The sequence below is a fragment of the Tupaia chinensis genome, unplaced genomic scaffold (genome assembly GCF_000334495.1).
Source record: "Tupaia chinensis unplaced genomic scaffold, TupChi_1.0 Scaffold000001_1, whole genome shotgun sequence".
NCBI lineage: Eukaryota > Metazoa > Chordata > Mammalia > Scandentia > Tupaiidae > Tupaia > Tupaia belangeri.
Genome location: NW_006159427.1, coordinates 4,201,878 through 4,220,786, shown reverse-complemented (window position 1 = coordinate 4,220,786; position 18,909 = coordinate 4,201,878). Strand labels below are relative to the sequence as shown.

The 18,909-nt window shown below is 38.8% G+C and overlaps 1 protein-coding gene across 1 annotated transcript in view; it reads right to left on the bottom strand.

Moving 5' to 3' along the window:
* The window catches only part of MYO3A (myosin IIIA), a 286,656-nt gene that overhangs the window by 118,661 nt on the left and 149,086 nt on the right, over nt 1-18,909 (bottom strand). The window contains exons 13-15 of the mRNA XM_006139727.2: nt 15,320-15,522; nt 3,447-3,545; nt 3,245-3,359 (exon numbers count right to left, since the gene is read on the bottom strand). Of these exons, the coding sequence (XP_006139789.1) occupies nt 3,245-3,359; nt 3,447-3,545; nt 15,320-15,522 (417 nt within the window). The remainder of the gene's footprint in view (nt 1-3,244; nt 3,360-3,446; nt 3,546-15,319; nt 15,523-18,909) is intronic.

Genomic DNA, 18,909 nt, shown 5'->3' with positions numbered 1-18,909 from the left:
CTTGTGGAAGTGTTAAGTTTTATAGAATTATTGGGAGGCAATCCTGACATTGTATTCAAATTTAAAATATATATACTTTTTGACCACGCAATCCCAATAGACCTATTCTATAGGAAAAACAACCCTGGTGGCAATAATTTAGAAACATTAACAGCTAAATGTCCAGGCTGAATGACTGACTAATTATGGTAGCAAGCACCAGGGACATTATGTTTTCTTTAAGAGGACTGATTTGGTTGCTATGTTAGGTGATGTGAAAGGATTTTTCACAGACAATGATGATTAAGGAAAACCAGACATAGAAGAGTGTGCATACTATAATCCTATGTTAATGGAATGAGGACCACCTTTGAAGATACATATCTACATGTACATACTTGTGTGTGAGAGAGAATGTGTGTGTTTATGTGTACGTGTTTCTGTCTGTCTTTATGTCTACTTTAGGAGGACTTGAGGAGCAGAGTAATACATTTGGAATATTAGACTATAGAGACTGGGTTAATCTCCATTAGCTGGGGGAAGAGAAAGAGAGCAGACGTGGATGAAAGGGGGGGGGAGATAAGAAGTAGAGAGCTGAACAAAAAGGAAGTTTTAAAAAAATGGTACTAAAAATTGAAATGCTAATCCTCAAATTCATACAAACCTTCAAAAGACCTAGAAGAACCAAAACAATCTTAAAAAAAAAAGAGAGAAAGAAATGAAAAAGAACAAAGTTGAAGGACTACCATTTCTCAATTTCAAACTTACTACACAGCTACATGAATCAAATGTGCTCCTGGTATAAGGATAGACATATAGATCAATGGAAAAGAATTGAGAGTTTAGAAGTAAACCTATACATTTTCAGTCGATTAATTTTGACAAGAAAACCAAGAACATTCAGTAGACAAAGAATAGTCTTTTCAACAAGTGGTGCTGGTACATTAGATATTTACAAGTGAAAGAAGCTGGACTCATACTTTACATCATATAAAAACTTAACTCAAAATGGAACAATGACCTAAATGTAAGAGCTAAAACTATACAACTCTGAGAAGAAAGCTTGGGCTTAAGTCTTTGTGACTTAGTATTAGGCAATGGCTTCTTATATGTGACTCCAAAATCATGAGCCACAGAAGGAAAAACAGAAAAATTAGACATTACACATTTTACAAAATTTGAGCTTCAAAGGACAACACAAGTAAAAAGGGGGCCAGCAGGTGGTATGCTGGCTAAAGCACTGGACTCCCACATAGCTAGTTTGAGTCCCAGACCCAGTGGCTTGGAACTCATGATGGACATGTGTATGTGTGTGCCCAAAATCCTGAGAGGGGAATGGAAGAGAGTGGACTGTGGTGTGGCCATCCCCTGGGAGTGATTTCTCACTTTCTCTCTATTTCTCTCTGTCTTTCTGGCATCATGTATCTGATAAGGGGCTAGTACCTAGAATATAAAGAATTCTTACATCTCAATAATAAAAAGACAACTAAGCCAATTTAAACACAGGCAAGGAGTTGAGTAGACATTTCTCTGAAGAAGATATACAAATGAACAAGTGCATAAAAAGTAGTTCAGCATCATAATCCACTAGGGTAATGTAATCCCCAAACCATCATGAGATAGTACTTCACATTAACTGGGACAACTGTAATAAAAAAAGACAGTGTAAGTGTTGGTAAAGATGTGGAGAAACTGGAACTTTCATATAGTGATGGTGGGAATGTAAAATGGTGCAACCACTTTGGAAAACAGTCTGGGAGTTCCAGGAAAGATTAACAGAGTTACCCTATGATTCATCAATTCCACTCCTAGGCATACACCAAACAAAAATGAACCCTTACAATGTATAGAAACTTCTACATGAATGGAAATAGTAGGTTTATTCATAATAGCTAAAAGTGGTTCTGATCCAAATGTCCATCAACTAATGAGCAGATAAATAATGTTCCATTTATATCCATAAAATGGAATGTTAAAAAATAAATAGAAATGAAGTACTGATACATGCTACAAAGTGGATAAATCTTGAAAACATGCAATGTGAGAGAAACCAGTAACAAAGGATCCCATGTTATAACATCCATTTATTTAAAAATGCACCACAAACAGACCTAGTAATAGGAAGTAGTGTGAGGTAGGAATGTAGAATAACTCTTAATTGCTATCATGTTTATATTTTGAGGGGGTGGGTAGAACATGAATATATTCTAAAAATGATTGTGTTGATGAATATACAGTATGGTGAATATACAAAAAGTCAGTGAAATGTACACTTTAAATGAATGACTCATATGGTATATGAATGAATTCTTAATAAAGTTGATAAAAGAAGACTGCTCTGGGGGTCAGATAGTGGTGAAGTGACATAATATGACACTCTGTGAGGCAGTGCACATGGGAAAGTTCCTGGTTCAAGTCTGGGGACCTCCTGAACACACTGGGTACATATGTGCCCATGGTGCGGAGCTTGCTGAAGCTGGGAGTGGATCGCGGCATCATGATCTTGGTGGTGGTGCTGTCTCTTTGCCTCTCCCTGTCTATCATCCATGAAAGAAAGAAATAAACTTTGAAAAAGACTGGATTAAAAGAGAACATGCAACATGATCACATTTATGTACTTAAGCAAAATCTCATATATACATGTGTTGTATATATATGTATGTACATATATGTACTAATGTAATATATATATGTATATATATACATATATATATATATGATTTAAGTATTACTAAAATTATTAAGAACAAAATCAGGGCTAGCCCATGGCAAGGTGGTTAAGGCAGCTGGATTCCACATGGCAGAAACTGTGGTTCAAGAAGTCCCGGACCTAGTGGCTTGAGAAACACATTGGGCACATATGTGTGCATGCCCAGCAATTCCTGAAAAGAGGAGGAGATGGGTAAGAAGGGGTTGTGGTATTCCATTCCCAGGGGGGGCATGCTTTCTCACTTTCCCTCTCTCTATGGGGGGCATGCTTTCACACTTTCCCTCTCTCTGTTTCTCCACATCTCTTGGGGAGTGTATGCACCCTCAGGCAAATACTTAAAAAAGAACAAAATCAAATTCAGGTATATCTCGAGGTCACTGTTTGTTTGTGTATAAGGTAAATAACATATTTCTAGTAATTTCATAAGGTTGTTTCGGTCCATGTAAAACACTCAGTACAGTATCTGACATGTATTTGTCATGCGATAAATGCTGTTACCATTATTCATGATAAAAAGATACAATCTAAAGAGGTTCAAATGTCTTTCCTACTTACCTCCATTGTAAAACCTATGACTTTGAAGCACTGCTCAATTAATTCATACTGGGATTTATAGAAACTATTATTCATCATGTCCTGTACTGTTCTGAGGTGGTCATTTTGTAGATACCTGAAAAAAATATGAAAGGAAAGGTAAAAATCTAAAGGTAAGTGAAAAACTGAAGTATGTTTATAAAATTACAACCTGGTAGATTACCTGGGAGGCTTATTCTCAGGCAATTTGTAATGAGCTAGCTTCTTCTTTTCTGCTAAACCAGCATAAATGTAGTAAAAAATATGAAAATTTTTCTCTCCACTGAAAAGAAAAGACATTTTAAATAATGTAGTTAGTGAGAATACTTATTAATTGTTAAAATTACTTGGCAACATAATTATTAGAACAACTGTGAGTGTTCACGTTGGGCTTCTCTGAATATGGCATTTCGGGTTTCTGTGTTTGTTATTGTTGTCATTATTCTCGACAACCACTGTCATTACATTCCAGATGCCATAATAAGCACTTTATATGAATTATTCAATGTATATTTTTGAGTGACTTCCAAGCATTGCTCTAGGCACTGGGTCTAGAGCAGGGACAAAACAGTCAAAACTCCCTGACTTCTTGGAGTTTATGCCAGTGGAAGCAGACAGAAACAAAGAAAGAAAACAAACACAACCAAAACAAATAATATACAGCACACCAGACGGCGATGAGTATATCGCCTTGTTTACTCCCATACCCTCTGCGGTACACATGGTTTCCCTATTTTAGTTACAAGAAAACTGAGGCTTAGAGCTACCAGTCTCCCCCAAAGTCACAGAGGTGGTGACTATGCTGGATTCAAACGAGGTCTATTTAACACCAAAGCCATGTCTTTTTCTTTTTTAATTGCCACTGGACACATGTACTTGCCAGAGAGAGAGAGAGACAGAGACAGAGACAGAGACAGAGAAGGAGCGAGAGAGAGAACGCCCCTCAGTGATGTGTGATCATACCACAATACCTTCTTTTCCATTTCCCCATCCTGTCAGGATTTGGGGCATGCACCTAGCATATTTTTAAAGTCACTGGGGGCTACGATTCAAACCACGGTTGACCCTGTGGGATCCAGCTCACCTAACCACTAGGCTATGGAGCCGATCCCAAAGCCCACAGCTTTCATCTTATATTATGTTTCTGAGACTCAGTTCTCTAACTTGTGTGAGGACTCCCTTTCTTATAAATCCTAAATTCCACGAGCCTGTGGTTCTAAGTGTAGAGAGCATTCCACAAATGCTGGAATAGTACAATTAAGGGCACATGGATCACAATAGGTGAGTGGCTCAGGATGTCCCACACCATAATCGCTGGGACCTCAGGGTCCCACTCTACTTTCTCATGCCTACCTTTAGCTCCGAAGGGCTCCTGAGACAGATCACACTTTCAGGTTCTCTTCTGAAACAGAGGAGGATGAGCCTCCTGCTTTATACTTTCCCTGTCTCCACTGCTTTGCTTTATTGCCATGCGTGATGGCCTGGTAGTCGTTTGGGAGACCCTGGGGCCTGTACCTCTCTGTGACATTTCCTCCTTTCATCTCTCAATGCACACTGGGGCGCAGATGGTCCTAAATCCTCACTTGGATACACTCCATTAACACCAGGGTCACAAGCTGCAGGTCAGGCAGGGAAGGGCTCTCATACAAAGGTCAAACTAGCTATAACAACCCAAACCCTAAACCTTGCTGCATGCACTTCTTTCTAGGATTATTCTTACTTCGGCTAGTATAAAACTCATCCCATCATGAAGCTTTGACTGTTACCATAGGGTTGGTTCAGGAGACTGAACTGCCACTGTGGATACTCTCCTCCTTGCACCCATGGCAGGGGTTTCAACTGTGCTCTGGGCCCTGCTTCCTCAATACACCCCACATGGAAACTCTGAGACAACTGTGTCTCCTCTTACCCTGCTCCCTTCCCTCAACCCTTCACAGGCTTTAATAGTAAACTTGGTGGGGAGGGGCAATGAACTCTTTCTAGAAAAGGAATTGTTTATTCTTAAGCTGATACTTTACTTGAACAGGAAGCCTTTGAATGCTTTTCCATATGGAGTACATGGAACAGAGAAAAATACTTTATGAATGTTTCACTCTATACAAATTGTTTTATTTAAAAGATAAGGAATTTAAAATATTTCCTAGTCTTCTCCACTTCCTGTATATCATGCAGTATAATCCCAGTGGAGATGAAAATTTTACCATTGCTCTTTTTGGAGATTGCATATTCTTTATTTACTTATTTATTTACTTAACTTTGTTTATTTATTTATTCATTTATTCATTTTACAATTAAAGTATGCATTTATTTTGGTACAAAACTTTTTGAAATTTATACATAGTTTGCCCATTACATAGTTTTCCATGAGATTTTTCTTTCCAAAACATTTTTTAATTAATTAATTTACATTCATTCCCTAAGCATTGTCACAGCATACAAAATGTGATTTCCCATCCAGAATATACTGCACAGTGGCTTAATCATGCTTGTTATCATCAATAATTTTCCATTTCTAGTTTCATATATATATATATATTTACCCCTATTTCTGACCCTCTGCCCTTTCCCACCCTCCTCCCACACTATCTCTGGTGTCTACAGTTGTTTTCCATTCCTTTTCCCCCCACATTTTATTGATCACACAATTTATTATATAATATAACTATTTTCAATAGTAAGTTCAGCTGATAATTTCAAGAAAAGCAGCTTTAACTTTAATAAATAAAAGAAATGCTAAGGAACTTTGCTTAAAACTTAAAGCCAGGAAACAGTTTAGGATTCTGTTCAAATAGTAGGTACATGAACCTATTGACAACTCAAGACAAGACAAAAATCCTTAAAACCGGAAAACAAAGCCTAGAAGAAAATCAGCAGTTTTAGTCAAAAGTCGTAAAATGCTATATCACCAGTTCAGTCTCATGTACTTATCTATCTTCTGTTGTGGCTTGATCTTCCCAATTAAATTCTGGGATATAATATTCAATTCCAGACTTGTCTCTATGATTAAGCTAGCCATTTTCTTAGTTTTTGAACTCTTATTTCTGTGTGCCTGTATTTAATTTTCCTGGTATAGCACTCCCTTGAGAACTTCTTGGAGAGCTGGTCTGGTGTTGGTAAATTCTTTCAGGTTTTGTTTATCTGAGAATATTCTTGTCTTTACTTCCCATATGAAAGATAATCTTGCCAGGTACAGTATTCTTGGTTGAAGTTTCTTTTCCCTTAATATTTTGAATATATTTCCCCACTCTTTCTGGATCTTTGAGTGCTTCTCTGGGTTTGGAAAGTTTTCTTGCAGAATTTCATGGAATAGATTATCAATGCCCTTAAGAGTCTCTTCACCTTCTGGGATGCCAATTATCTGTAAGTTTGGATGCTTGATGGTATCTAGTATTTCTCGTATGTTATTCTTATTCTTTTGGGCAATTTTCTCAGTCTTCGTGGTGGGTTTTTTTAGGCCACCAATTTTCTCTTCTATGTCTGAGATTCTATTTTCTGTATGACTTAGTCTGCTTTTAATACTTTCAAGGGAGATTTTTACTTCCTGTATTATAGTCTTCATCCCTAACAGGTCCATTTGATTCTTTTTAAAAGTGTTTAATTCCTCTTTTAGACCTTGCAAGAATTTCCTCATCTCCTGGAACTCGTCAGCTCCTTTCTCCTGCCTCTTCTGCAGGTCATTGTCTCTTTTCTCTTCTATCTCTGTTAGCTTCATCGTTATGAATATCCTAAATTCTTTATCAGACATTTCCATGACTTCTATTGAACTGTCTGTGGATGAATAACAGTTATTCTTTTCCCTTGGAGCAGAAGTATTTTCTGGCTTTCTCATATTCTTGTTGCCCTGCAGTGATTTCTAGTCATCTGATGGATGGTGCATTTCTTCCTAATTCTTGAAGTTCAATCTGAGCATTCAGGAGCATGCAGAAGGAAGTGACCTGGAATCCCTTTACCATTCATTCTAATTCCTTTATGTAGCAGATTCAGTGGATATTGAGGAATATGTTAACCCTAATAGTACTTAGATATTTGTCTATGGTTCCCTTAGATTCATCTAGAAGCAAAGAGAATGGAGATTGAGGAGAAGCACAATGAGATTATTAAAAAATGAAAAGGAAACAGAGAGAGAGGAAAAAAAGAAAAACAAAAGAACAAAACAGAGAAAAGAAGGAAAATAATAAAAAAACAACCCCCCCAAAATTTTATTTTAAAAAGTAAAAAATAAAAAAACATGTTGCATGAAATTACTGGTTCTCAGGAGCCATACAGGATTCTTCTGAAGGCCTGTTCTTTGCCTCTTCTGGATGAGCAAGGGAAAGGGGATTATTAGCAAGAAAAAGGTGGGGCCAAAAGCAAGAGGATACTTTATCTTAAAATTTTTTTAAAAGGGAAAATTACGAAAATAATGAGAAGACAGAGGCATAGAGAGACAGAGACAGAGACAGAGAGAAGGCTAGAAAGACTCCCTACCACTTGAGTTTGTGGACTGGAGGCTGAATTATTGGTAGAAAATCTTCATTTCTCTTTTTTCCCTGAAATCACTGGTTCTCAGGAGCCATGGAAGAGTCTTTTTCTGAAGGCCTGTCCCTTGTCTCTTGAAAATTGCATATTCTTTCAGTTCACAGACATTTTCCTCAGTATCAAAGGGAACTCAGGAATATCCATATATCTTTACTTTTCCCGGGATGTATGTTTGGAGTTTTAGAACATCTGTGGCTTTATTTAATAATCTCTAGTTTTGGTTCAAGGTTCTGGCAAAAGCCATTATGAGAATAATGTTTAGACAGGCTCACTAAGGTCACCAACATGCAATTTAGGTAGGTTTAAAATAACATGGCTAAAGGTTTGATCTTTGTGTTATACCAATAGCTATTTAAGACATTCCATTTAGGGGACCAGCAGATAGTGTAATGGCTATGTCACTGGACTCCCATGTAGTCGACCGTGGTTCGTGTCCCAGACCTGGTGGCTTAAACTCATGCCGGGCGCGTGTGCGTGCGTGCCCAAGATCCTGAGAGGAGAATGGAGGAGAAGGGACTGCGGCGTGGCCATCCCCCCCGGGGGGTGATTTCTCACTTTCTGTCTCTCTGTCTCTCTCTGTCTGTCTGGCGAGCGCACACGCCTTATAGCAAAAACCTCTCCAAAAAGAAGATATTCCATTTAGTTCTTCCTGAAAGTTAACAGATAAAAATAGTTCATATGAGAGCATAGAACTTGATAAAGTGAGTAATGAAGGCCTCTGTTATTCCTTACATTTTCTTTTTTTTTTAAAGAATTACTTATTTAATTTTATTTATTATTATTTTTAAATTTGATCAGAGAGAGGAAAAGTGGGACAGCAAGTTGCCAAGTCCAGGACTTGAACCGTGGTTGGCATGTGGGAGTCCAGTGCCTCAACCACCACGTCACCTGCCAGCCCCCCTTCATACATTTTCAAAAGAGAAAAGTGACAGTGCTATTGACAAGGATGCATTCTGGGTTGAGATGCTTCACTGGGCCCAGGAAAACATATCACCAAGCCTTAGAAGAGAGTTAAAGTGTCCAGGAAATTAAAATCTTTCAGATGTTTTTTTTGGGAAAGAGAGCTCAGAACCTCTCCAGAAGCATTGACATGAAAGGTCAGAGGAGAGTCAAAGGCTTTCTATTTCAAAAGAAAGAACTATAGAAAAAGACACAGATTTGGAATACACATACAGTTGACCTTGAGAAGGCAGCAGAATATTTACTCATTGGGAAATGGAAAGTGAACTTAAGAGAAAATGAGAAGTATGTCTTTGGATGTTAGTAACATAGAGCTATCTGCTGAAAGCATGATGTTGGAAGAAACTGCCATGCAAGAGAGTATATAAAGGAAAAACCCTCAAATCAAAGCCAGAGGAGAAAAATTCAGAGAGGTAGAGGAACCAGAAAAATCCAATTAAGGAACAGAAAAAGGTGAGGGTTTCAATAACAGAGGTGGTCTGCAGGCTCAGAGGCTAAAGTGTGGCCTGAGCATCCTTCTTCAGAACTGGCCATGTCTGCATTTTCTACACCCCCATTTGTCAGTTGCAGCCACCAGACACTTCGACTAACACGGACATTGTATATGAGCAAGGTTGGAACATAACCAGTTTAGTTTAGCTCTTGTCTCTTCTGACACAAAATTACGAAGCTTCTCTAAGACTGGCACAGCATATAATTTGGTTTGCTTTGTTCTAATGAAATAACACTGATTGCTCTATGTGTCACATCTTTAACACTTAAATGATGTAATGTACAATTAGTGAAGTGACTCATAAATGCAGTCACACGAAATTAGTGGATTTCTCTGTAATGATCAGTTTACATTTACTGAGCACTGTAGTTTGACAGTACCTGGAGATGCTATGGGAATAGACTGACTTTCAACAGATAAACGATCAGAGTTAAAGAAACAGGAACAGAAGACACCACCAAAGATTCCCCATTTTGGGTCCTGCCCCAACTATAGGGTCATTGGAAAAATCATGGCATATTTTTTTGCATAGAATATGTCATGACTTTTCCAAAGATCCAATACATCCAAACCCCACTTTAAGAAGACAGGGCACTGCAGTATCTCACACAGGCCAACATGAACAGCAGTTCTAGGTCAGGACCACCTGGGACAACCATGGAATATGAGCAAGTTACCAAACAATATTTCCCTGACTTTGACCCCACTCCTGCTTGTAGATCCCCAAGTACTGTGTCAGAGTTCTACTCAGTCACCTGCAGGAAGGCCTTCAGGGCTGTCTCCTGTGTGTTCACCTGTCTGGGACCCTAGGTACCACCTATGAAGCCAAGGCCTCTGAAACCCTCAAAACTGGCAAACTTCTCACCAGGATGTGTCTTAAATAATCTATTTAAAGTCCTTTAATCTTCAATGAAGTGGCCAGCAATAAGGCTTGGAAAGCTACTAATGAAGCTTTGCATTCTTCAGACCCTATAGGGAATCCATAAGATAGAGTTTTTAATTTCTCATTTTTAATCATAACTCCCTCCTCTTAGACTTCTTCCTCCTAGAATTCAGTCTACCCAGTTCTCCTCCCTCACCATTTGCCTGCTCAGCCTTGGCAGACGAATTCATTAACTACCTTCTGACAGACAAGAAACCAGTGAGTGACCAGTAAGCTTTGGTCAAGGGATGCAGGCACTTCAGGAGACTGTGAGCTGCTTTACCACAGGAATCCTGTCTGACTCAGTTTTGTGTCTCCTGTGCCTTATACACAGTAGACAATCAACACTTGTCAAATGGATGAGTGAATGAATGGATGAATGTGGGCTTTGGAATCACTCAGAGAGATAATGGTGAAACTCCAACGGAGTCACTGACTAGCTTTCTGACGTTAGGCGACTTGTTAAAATTCTCTCACTCTCAGTTTGATCATATATAAAAGAGGCTATAGGGACCAGCAGTTAGCGTAATGGCTATGTTGCTGGACTCCCACGTAGTTGACAGCGGTTCGAGTCCTGGACCCGGCAGCTTAAACTCACGCCAGGCGCATGTGCATGTGTGCCCAAGATCCTGAGAGGAGAATGGAGGAGAAGGGATTGCGGTGTGGCCATCCCCCCTGGGGGGTGATTTTTCTCTTTCTGTCTCTCTCTGTCTGTCTGGTGAGCACACGCGTCCTATAGCAAAAAATCCTCTCCAAAGGAAAAAAAAAAAAAAAGAGGCTATACACCCTGACATATGACTGTAAGAATTAAAAGATAATGACTGTAAGGTGCTGAGTAGTGCCTGACATCCAGAAATTGCTCTACAGTAGAGAACACCATGTCTGCTGCTTCGTCTATGTCTCCCTAGATTCTAGGAAAGCTATGTTGCTGGACTCCCACGTAGTTGACAGCGGTTCGAGTCCTGGACCCGGCAGCTTAAACTCACGCCAGGCGCATGTGCATGTGTGCCCAAGATCCTGAGAGGAGAATGGAGGAGAAGGGATTGCGGTGTGGCCATCCCCCCTGGGGGGTGATTTTTCTCTTTCTGTCTCTCTCTGTCTGTCTGGTGAGCACACGCGTCCTATAGCAAAAAATCCTCTCCAAAGGAAAAAAAAAAAAAAAGAGGCTATACACCCTGACATATGACTGTAAGAATTAAAAGATAATGACTGTAAGGTGCTGAGTAGTGCCTGACATCCAGAAATTGCTCTACAGTAGAGAACACCATGTCTGCTGCTTCGTCTATGTCTCCCTAGATTCTAGGAAAGCCTGGAAATCTGAGGGAAATGCAATCAGGGCTGGTTGAACTAAACTGTGGTAACAGGAGACAACTGCAGTGCAAACGGCTAGAATTTATATTTATGACAATTACTTAGCATGGCCTTCAATGAGTTTATTCTCTTGAAATTAAATAGCTTTAAAAAATTTCTTCCTTAAAAGCACCTATATTTAGGACAAGGTTTAAGCCACAAATTGTAAGAGTACTACCAGTAGAAAAGTAGTATAAAAATAAATGTCATTAGAGATTGGGATGGAATGACATAGGCAGAGGCAAAAAAAGAGCTAATTTACTTAAAAAGGGAATTTTCTCAAATTTGTTTTAAAAAACCCTTATCTTCCCAGGTTTTCTCACCCCCTCAGATCCCTTCTCCACCCTTTGCCTTGCTCTGTGGGCCCCAAGGCTGACCTCCATGGACTGCAACTCCTAGGCTCCCTTGCTCTCTGCCTTCCAGTTGGGTTCAGCCAACGAAGCACAGGGAGGAGACTGACTGGGGGTGAAGGAGGGTCTTTATTGATCTCACTCACTGACTGACAGGGGCTACACTCCTTTAAGGCACAACTCCCTGCTCCCACCTGCAGCTCTGACTGGGCTCTGCAGTGCGGGTCCTCTCCTTTGCCCTGGAGGTCCAGGTGTAGCTATGGCTTCTCATCCTTGCTAGTACACAGCCATCTCACTAGACACTCTAGGTTCCCACTCTACCTTTGTAAAGTTAAATCAGTTAAACTCTTTGAGCTTGTTCGTCCTTTCAGTACTCTGATCATATAGTGCCTTTAAATTTATAATTAAAAATATATGTACTAAGAATTATTTTACTAGGATTGGCAGGTGGCTTGGTGGTTAAGGCGCTAGACACTCACATGGCTGACCATGGTTTGAGTTCTACACCTGGCAAAATGCTTTCTTGCTCTCTCTCTCTCTCTTTCCTTCCCGCTGTCTCTCTCTGATCAAATTGAACAATAATAAATAAATAAATAAATCTAAAAAAATAACTCAATAGCAAAAAAAAAAAGAGAATTATTCTACCATGTATCTAGTATTTTTATTTTCAAAGGTTGCAGAAAGCTTCTGTAAAATTTAAAAAAAGCAATTAATATGATATAAATAACCAAGATAAGATATTTTAAAATGGAAAAATTTCTTTTCTCAAAAATTATAAGGCAGCTTTGCGCAATTAATATGATATAAATAAAAAAGATAGATATTTTAAAATGGAAAAAATTCTTTTCTCAAAAATTATAAGGCAGCTTTGCGCAAATCATAAGTGAGTGGTATTTCAACCTGATGGTGAATTTGGAACTCAGAAAGCTTTTTCCCAATAGTCAATGTTATAAAACTGCAGTAGTTCCTTAGTCCAACTGGGAAAACAAAGCTCACTTAATTCATAGCATACATTAAATAGAACCATAATTTTGTTTCATTAAGCATTAACAAAACTATTTCTATTGTTTTGAACCCAGGGCTTTACTGAGTAACTCCAGGGGATACTGGTCACATGGAATTCTATGTGAAGGGTGTTCTGGCATTCAGTTCCATAGAACACACTACAAACGATGCTCCTCAACACTGAGCAACATGGTAGACTCATCGGAGCATCATTAACTTACTCTTAGGTAGTTCTTCCCCAAGGTCTGAAAGAGAGGCTTACGCGATTACGTGAGCAGAATAAACAGTTTTGAGAAGCAGTTATGTAACCACACTGTACATGACTCTGGGGTCCCTCTTTGCAGATCCACTAAGTTCTCAACACTGGGTACACACTGGTAATAGTAACTGCCATTTATTAAACACATTAAATCTTCCAGATTCTTTTTTTCTTCTTCTTTTTTTTTAGTTTGTGGTAGGGTATGTGTGCTCGCTACAGAGAGATAAAGTTAGCTGAAGCGAGAAGAAAGGGGGATGGCCATGCCACCATCCCTTCTCCTTCATTTTCCTCTTGGGATTTTGAGTATGAGTGCACACATGACTGGAGTGATTTTTAAGCTGCTGGGTCCAGGATTCAAATTGCACAGCTGACCATGTGGGATCCATCCACCTTAAATTCCGCACCTCCTGCTGACCCAGTTACTATTTCTTTTAAGGTTTATTTATTTAGTTATTGATACACAGAGAGATAGAGCGAGATATATAGAGAGGCATTCCCTCAATAGGGTCTTCGCACTGCATCCATCTCCAGTCTCGGCTGGCCCAGACTGCAGGCGTGTGCTACACACCTGGCGTGCTCAGAGAGGTCCCAGGACACAAGTCTAGGACCTTTCCCATGTGGGCCCAGTTGTGTTACTGCTGCATCACCGTCTGGTCCCTAGATGTTACTTCTAATCTTCACAACTATCAGCACTACTAGTAGTAGTGGCTTTAATGACGGGGTTCATACTAAGTGCCATTCATTGGGCTAAATACTATATAATCATGATCTTAATTGGTAGGTAGGTACTAAGACTATTTCCATTTTAAAGGTGAAAAACAGGTGCAGAGAAGTTAAGTAAACAGCTTCAATTCACACACACAGAAAGCTGCAGAGCCAAGATTCTTTAAGGGTCTTTAAGGTTTAAATATCTTATCCAGGGTAGATTAATATGTTCCAGAGCATTCAATAAAATATAGTGTATAATTCAAATCCATATCTGTCTAATAATCATTCCTCATGTATTTCGAATGGTAGACCAAAGGATAATTTTCCACACTGAGGGCTCAAATCGGAAGCTGAATGTCAGGCAAATTTTATCTGCCATTTACTATGAATTGAAGGACAGCAAATTTGAAGGTGCCTGTATTAAATAATGATGCAATAATACATAGCACGAGCTTATGTTCCTGAGAATTTCTTATGACATTTTAGTATTCTACAATAGTTTAGAGTATGTTTAGTATGAAATCAACATAAAAAAAGGGAAGATTCTAACTTGTCACTTAATGAGAAGTAATAGAACCATCAGTTCCAGACAGTGGTGCAGCGATAAAATGCAAAGCTCTGTAAGGCAATCCCACATGGGAAGGTTTCTGGTTCAAGCCCACAGACTTCCCTGAATGTGTAGGACATGCATGCTCCCATGATCTGCAGTTGGCTGAGGCTGGAGATGGATCATGGTGTCAAAATCCTGTGTGTGGGGGTGCTCTCATTCTCCCTATCCCTCTTTCTCTCTATCTCACTCATGGAATAAATACATAAATACTCTTTAAAAGTAAGTAACTAGGTAGGTAGGTAGGCAGGCAAATAATATGATCACCATGGTATGAATCCAATGTCTAACTACAGTTTCCTCATAAGAATAACAGAGATGTTTTGGAGTTATTAGACAGGAGAGAAATTTCGTCATTCAACTACAGACTGCCAAAAGAAACTCGTTTAGCCTAGCATCAATACTCTATGACTAGTCTTGATGGCTTAAATCAGCTAGCAGTTAAAAGCAATACTATGAAGTCCATTCCCGAATATTTTACTTGTTCCCTTGTATGTAAACATAGGAAGAATAGAATTAACACAGATTTATTTATAGATACCAGCATTTAAAATTAAGAAATCTTAGTTACTGCTAAGCCAATTTCACATAAATTTTGTGTAATGTGTTCTCTCCTACTTCAGAACTCGTTTCATTGTTCCATTAGTACCTCTGTGATGGTCTTCAGTTTTCTGTCTCGTAGCATAATTTTTAAGTTATTTATTGAGTCCTGCATTGGATCTAACATTTGTGAGAGTAAGACTGTGCTGAGAGATCTTTTGTCCATGTCTTGCACATAGTAGGTGATCAACAAAATTTTGAATGAGAAAGGCATTTTACTATTAAAACAAACATGCTCTCTGTTTATATTTCCCAGAGTTTAGGAGCTATTTGCCACCAACTTACATCGCTTGGTGGATAACTCGAGATTTTTCCAGAAGATATTCAGAAATCTGTGCTCCTACCACAGCTCCAGAAGAGGTAAATTTCATTTCTAAGTATTTTCCAAATCGGCTAGAATTGTCATTTATAACAGTGCAGGCATTGCCAAAGGCTTCTACCAGATTGCTCACTTGTAAAATCTTCTCTTGCAGGGTTCTATTATTAGCCTAGAGAGAACAAGTCAAGGTATAAGAAAATGGAAACATTTATTTTGTATATAAGAAAGTGTCTCTTCTTTGATAAGCACTTTATGTTGACATAAACATATGAGAACAAATTCCTGGTATTTTGTCCAACATCACATCCTGATCCGTTCTCCCCAGAACTCCCATATGTACATTCACTCACTTGCTTCCTTTAAAAGAGAAAATACTTGATGATACTTTTCTATTCATATATAATTCTGTCCAGTGTTTGATCCATCAACAGAGCTTATTAGTAGTCCATGCACAATGGAATAGTTATCTCATTATGTTATTCCTCTACCTGTCTGGGTCTCCATCCAGATCTTCCCTAAAGCCTGAACTGCTGCCCTTGCTTCCATAGATACTGTTAAACCTGAAACTAAGAGAATAAAGACCATGCACGGATTCAGAGCAGAGGAAAGGAAAGAGCTGTGAACACTGTTAGCTCAGAAGTATGGATAGCAGGAATGGAACCCCACTTTTCCTCTACTTTATCCTTCCCCACATTTGATGTTCTCCTCAAACATGCGTTATATTTTGTTGATTTTCTTTACCACTTTACTTGAAATTCTACTGAGTAGAGAGTTATTTGGATTAATGGCCAAACTTTAGAAAGATATTTCCTACCCTCTTCTTAGAGGTCTAGGGAGGTATCAGCCTCTCGGCAGAAGCTCAAGTAGGTTATTTTCAGGGTGACACCTTAATACACCTACCTTCATGAGATCTGTTGTGTTAAAGCAGATGGTGTAGTGGTTACATTGCTGGACTCCCACATGGCTGAACATGGTTCAAGTCCCAGAGCTGGTGGCTTGAAACTCACTCTGGGTGCATGTGCATGCATGCCAAGATCTCAGGAGGAGAATAGAACAGAAGGGACTGCAGCATGGCCATCTCCCCAGAAGGCGATTCCTCACTTTCCCTCTCACTGTCTCTGTCTCTCTCTATGGCAAGTGCATACACCCTAAGGCAAAAACTTCTAAAAACAAAAGCTATAGAAATTCTGTAAGTAGACTATGTTAGAATTTGAGTAGGTTACAAGGGCATTCACAGCGAGATTCAGAGGCTGTAGAAGGACTTTAGGTATTTTCTTTAAAAGGCAAAAAATGATGAGAGAAGAGAGTAGTGCATATCATAGTAAACGTGGCTCTTTTAAAATGTTTAGGTCTGGCCTTGCACCCATGAGAAACATTAGACAACTTCTACCTGAATTAAATAGCAGTGGGCTGCTAAGTAAGGCTTGAAGGACTAGATATTCCAAAGGTAAATTCTATCCACCAAATCCTGATAAGGATAGATTCTGAAAAAAAAAAAAATGCACACACACACACACACACACACACACACACACATACATTCTCAATTAACACTGAATCACATATTTAGATCTAGAACAAGACAAAGATTAGATTAACAGATTTGTTGACATTTACAAACCACATTCACAAATGGTTAACGTGTTTGTTGATAAGAACTTTTATCAGCCCACAATCATGACAGAAGAACAAAAGCCCTTTTGTAAATGAATTCAGGTGTTCAACTCTTCAATGCCAGGAGAGTAAGCTCTACCTTACTACCTTTCCGCTTCCACATTACATCTTATTTCCGTGTCTTTAAAAAGTCTTAGGACTGTACTTATCCTAGAAGCCAGGAGAGAGGAGTTGATGGGTAAGGGGATGGGGAGGGACTAAGGTGGGCCCTGAGTAGTACCACCTTCCTGGTCTCTAGTACTCGTCCAGTCCTGAGGGACCATGGTGGGGTGATAGAGGATTTATTAACCCACTGAGCAACACACATTTCTATTCCATACCAACCCGTCTGGTAGAAAATACTAAAACCATTCCATTGATTTAAACCAGTCAATTGACATTAAACTCTCGCCCTCATCATTTCAGAAATGAGTTGGACTTTTTTTTAGCCATTAACCTAATGAGAAAATGTGGTTCCTCTCTTACCTCATTTCAAGGCTTTACCTAGAATCTCAAAAAGTCTCTATTTTTGACTTCCCTTTTTCTAAAACCGAAGGTACACTTTGCACATAGTGAGATTCATCCTTTATAGTGCACAGTTCTGAGAGTTTTTGCAAACTTAGACAATCATGTAATACCCACTACAATCTACATAGAGAATAATTCTATCACCCCACAAAATTTGTTTTGTGATTCTTTGTGGTCAGTCCTTGCCTCTGCCCCAAGCTTTTGACAATCTTTGATTTATTTCTGATGCTGTATTTTAAAACCACAAGAATAGCATATAAATTAAATCGCATAGTACATAGCCTTTTAAATCTGGCTTATGTGACTTAGCAAAGTGAATTTGAGATTGATCCAAATATCATTCAATGAGATTCACTGCCTGGATCAATAGCTTTTCTTTTTTGTTACTGAGTAATATTCTACTACAGATGTACTATAGTTTATTAGTTCTCCAGCTTGGCTGTTTCCAATTCTTGGAGCTTATAAATAAAGTCACTATAAATATTTGTCAAAGGATTTTGAATGAGCATACGTTTTCATTTCATTTGGGTAAGTATCTAGGAGTGGGATTGCTGGGTTGTTTAGTAAGTATAGTTTAGGAAAAAATGCTCCAGCAGATTTCTAAAGTTGCTGTGCCAATATGCATTTTCACCAGCAATATAAGAGAATCCCTGTTGCTCCACATCCTTGTCAGCACTTGGTATCATCAAATTAAAAAATAAATTTTAGCCATTTAAAAAGTGTTTAACTGGTTTTAAATTGCACTTTCCAAATGACTACATGTTTATTTTCCATCTACATATCATCTTTGGTAAAGTAGCTATTCAAATCTTTTGTCCATTTCTTAATTGACTTCTTGCTGTTGAATTTTAAGATTTTTTCACATATTCTAAAAACAAGTCCTTTTTTAGGGACTAGCAGTTAGCGTTATGGTTATGTCTCTGGACTCCCATGTAGTAGACAGTGGTTCGCGTCCCGGACCCAGTGGCTTAAACTCATGCCGGGCGCGTGTGTGTGCGTGCCCAAGATCTTGAGAGGAGACTGGAGGAGAAGGGATTGTGGCGTGGCCATGCCCCCTGGGGGGTGATTTCTTGCTTTCTCTCTCTCTCTCTCTCTCTCTGTCTTTCTGGCGAGTGCACGCACCTTATAGCAAAAACCTCTCCAAAACAAAACAAAACAAAACAAGTCCTTTTTAAGTTATGTACTTGTGAATTTTTTTTCTGAGTTTTCATTTTCTTTACAGTATAACCAGAGAAGAGGAATTCTTAATTTTGGTAAAATATACTTTTTCCTTTGATAAATTATACTTTTGGGGTTGAATTAAAGAGTTATTATTATTGAGAACAAGGTTCCACATGGCTACTGTGAACTAGATTTTTAAGGGAATGAAGATATT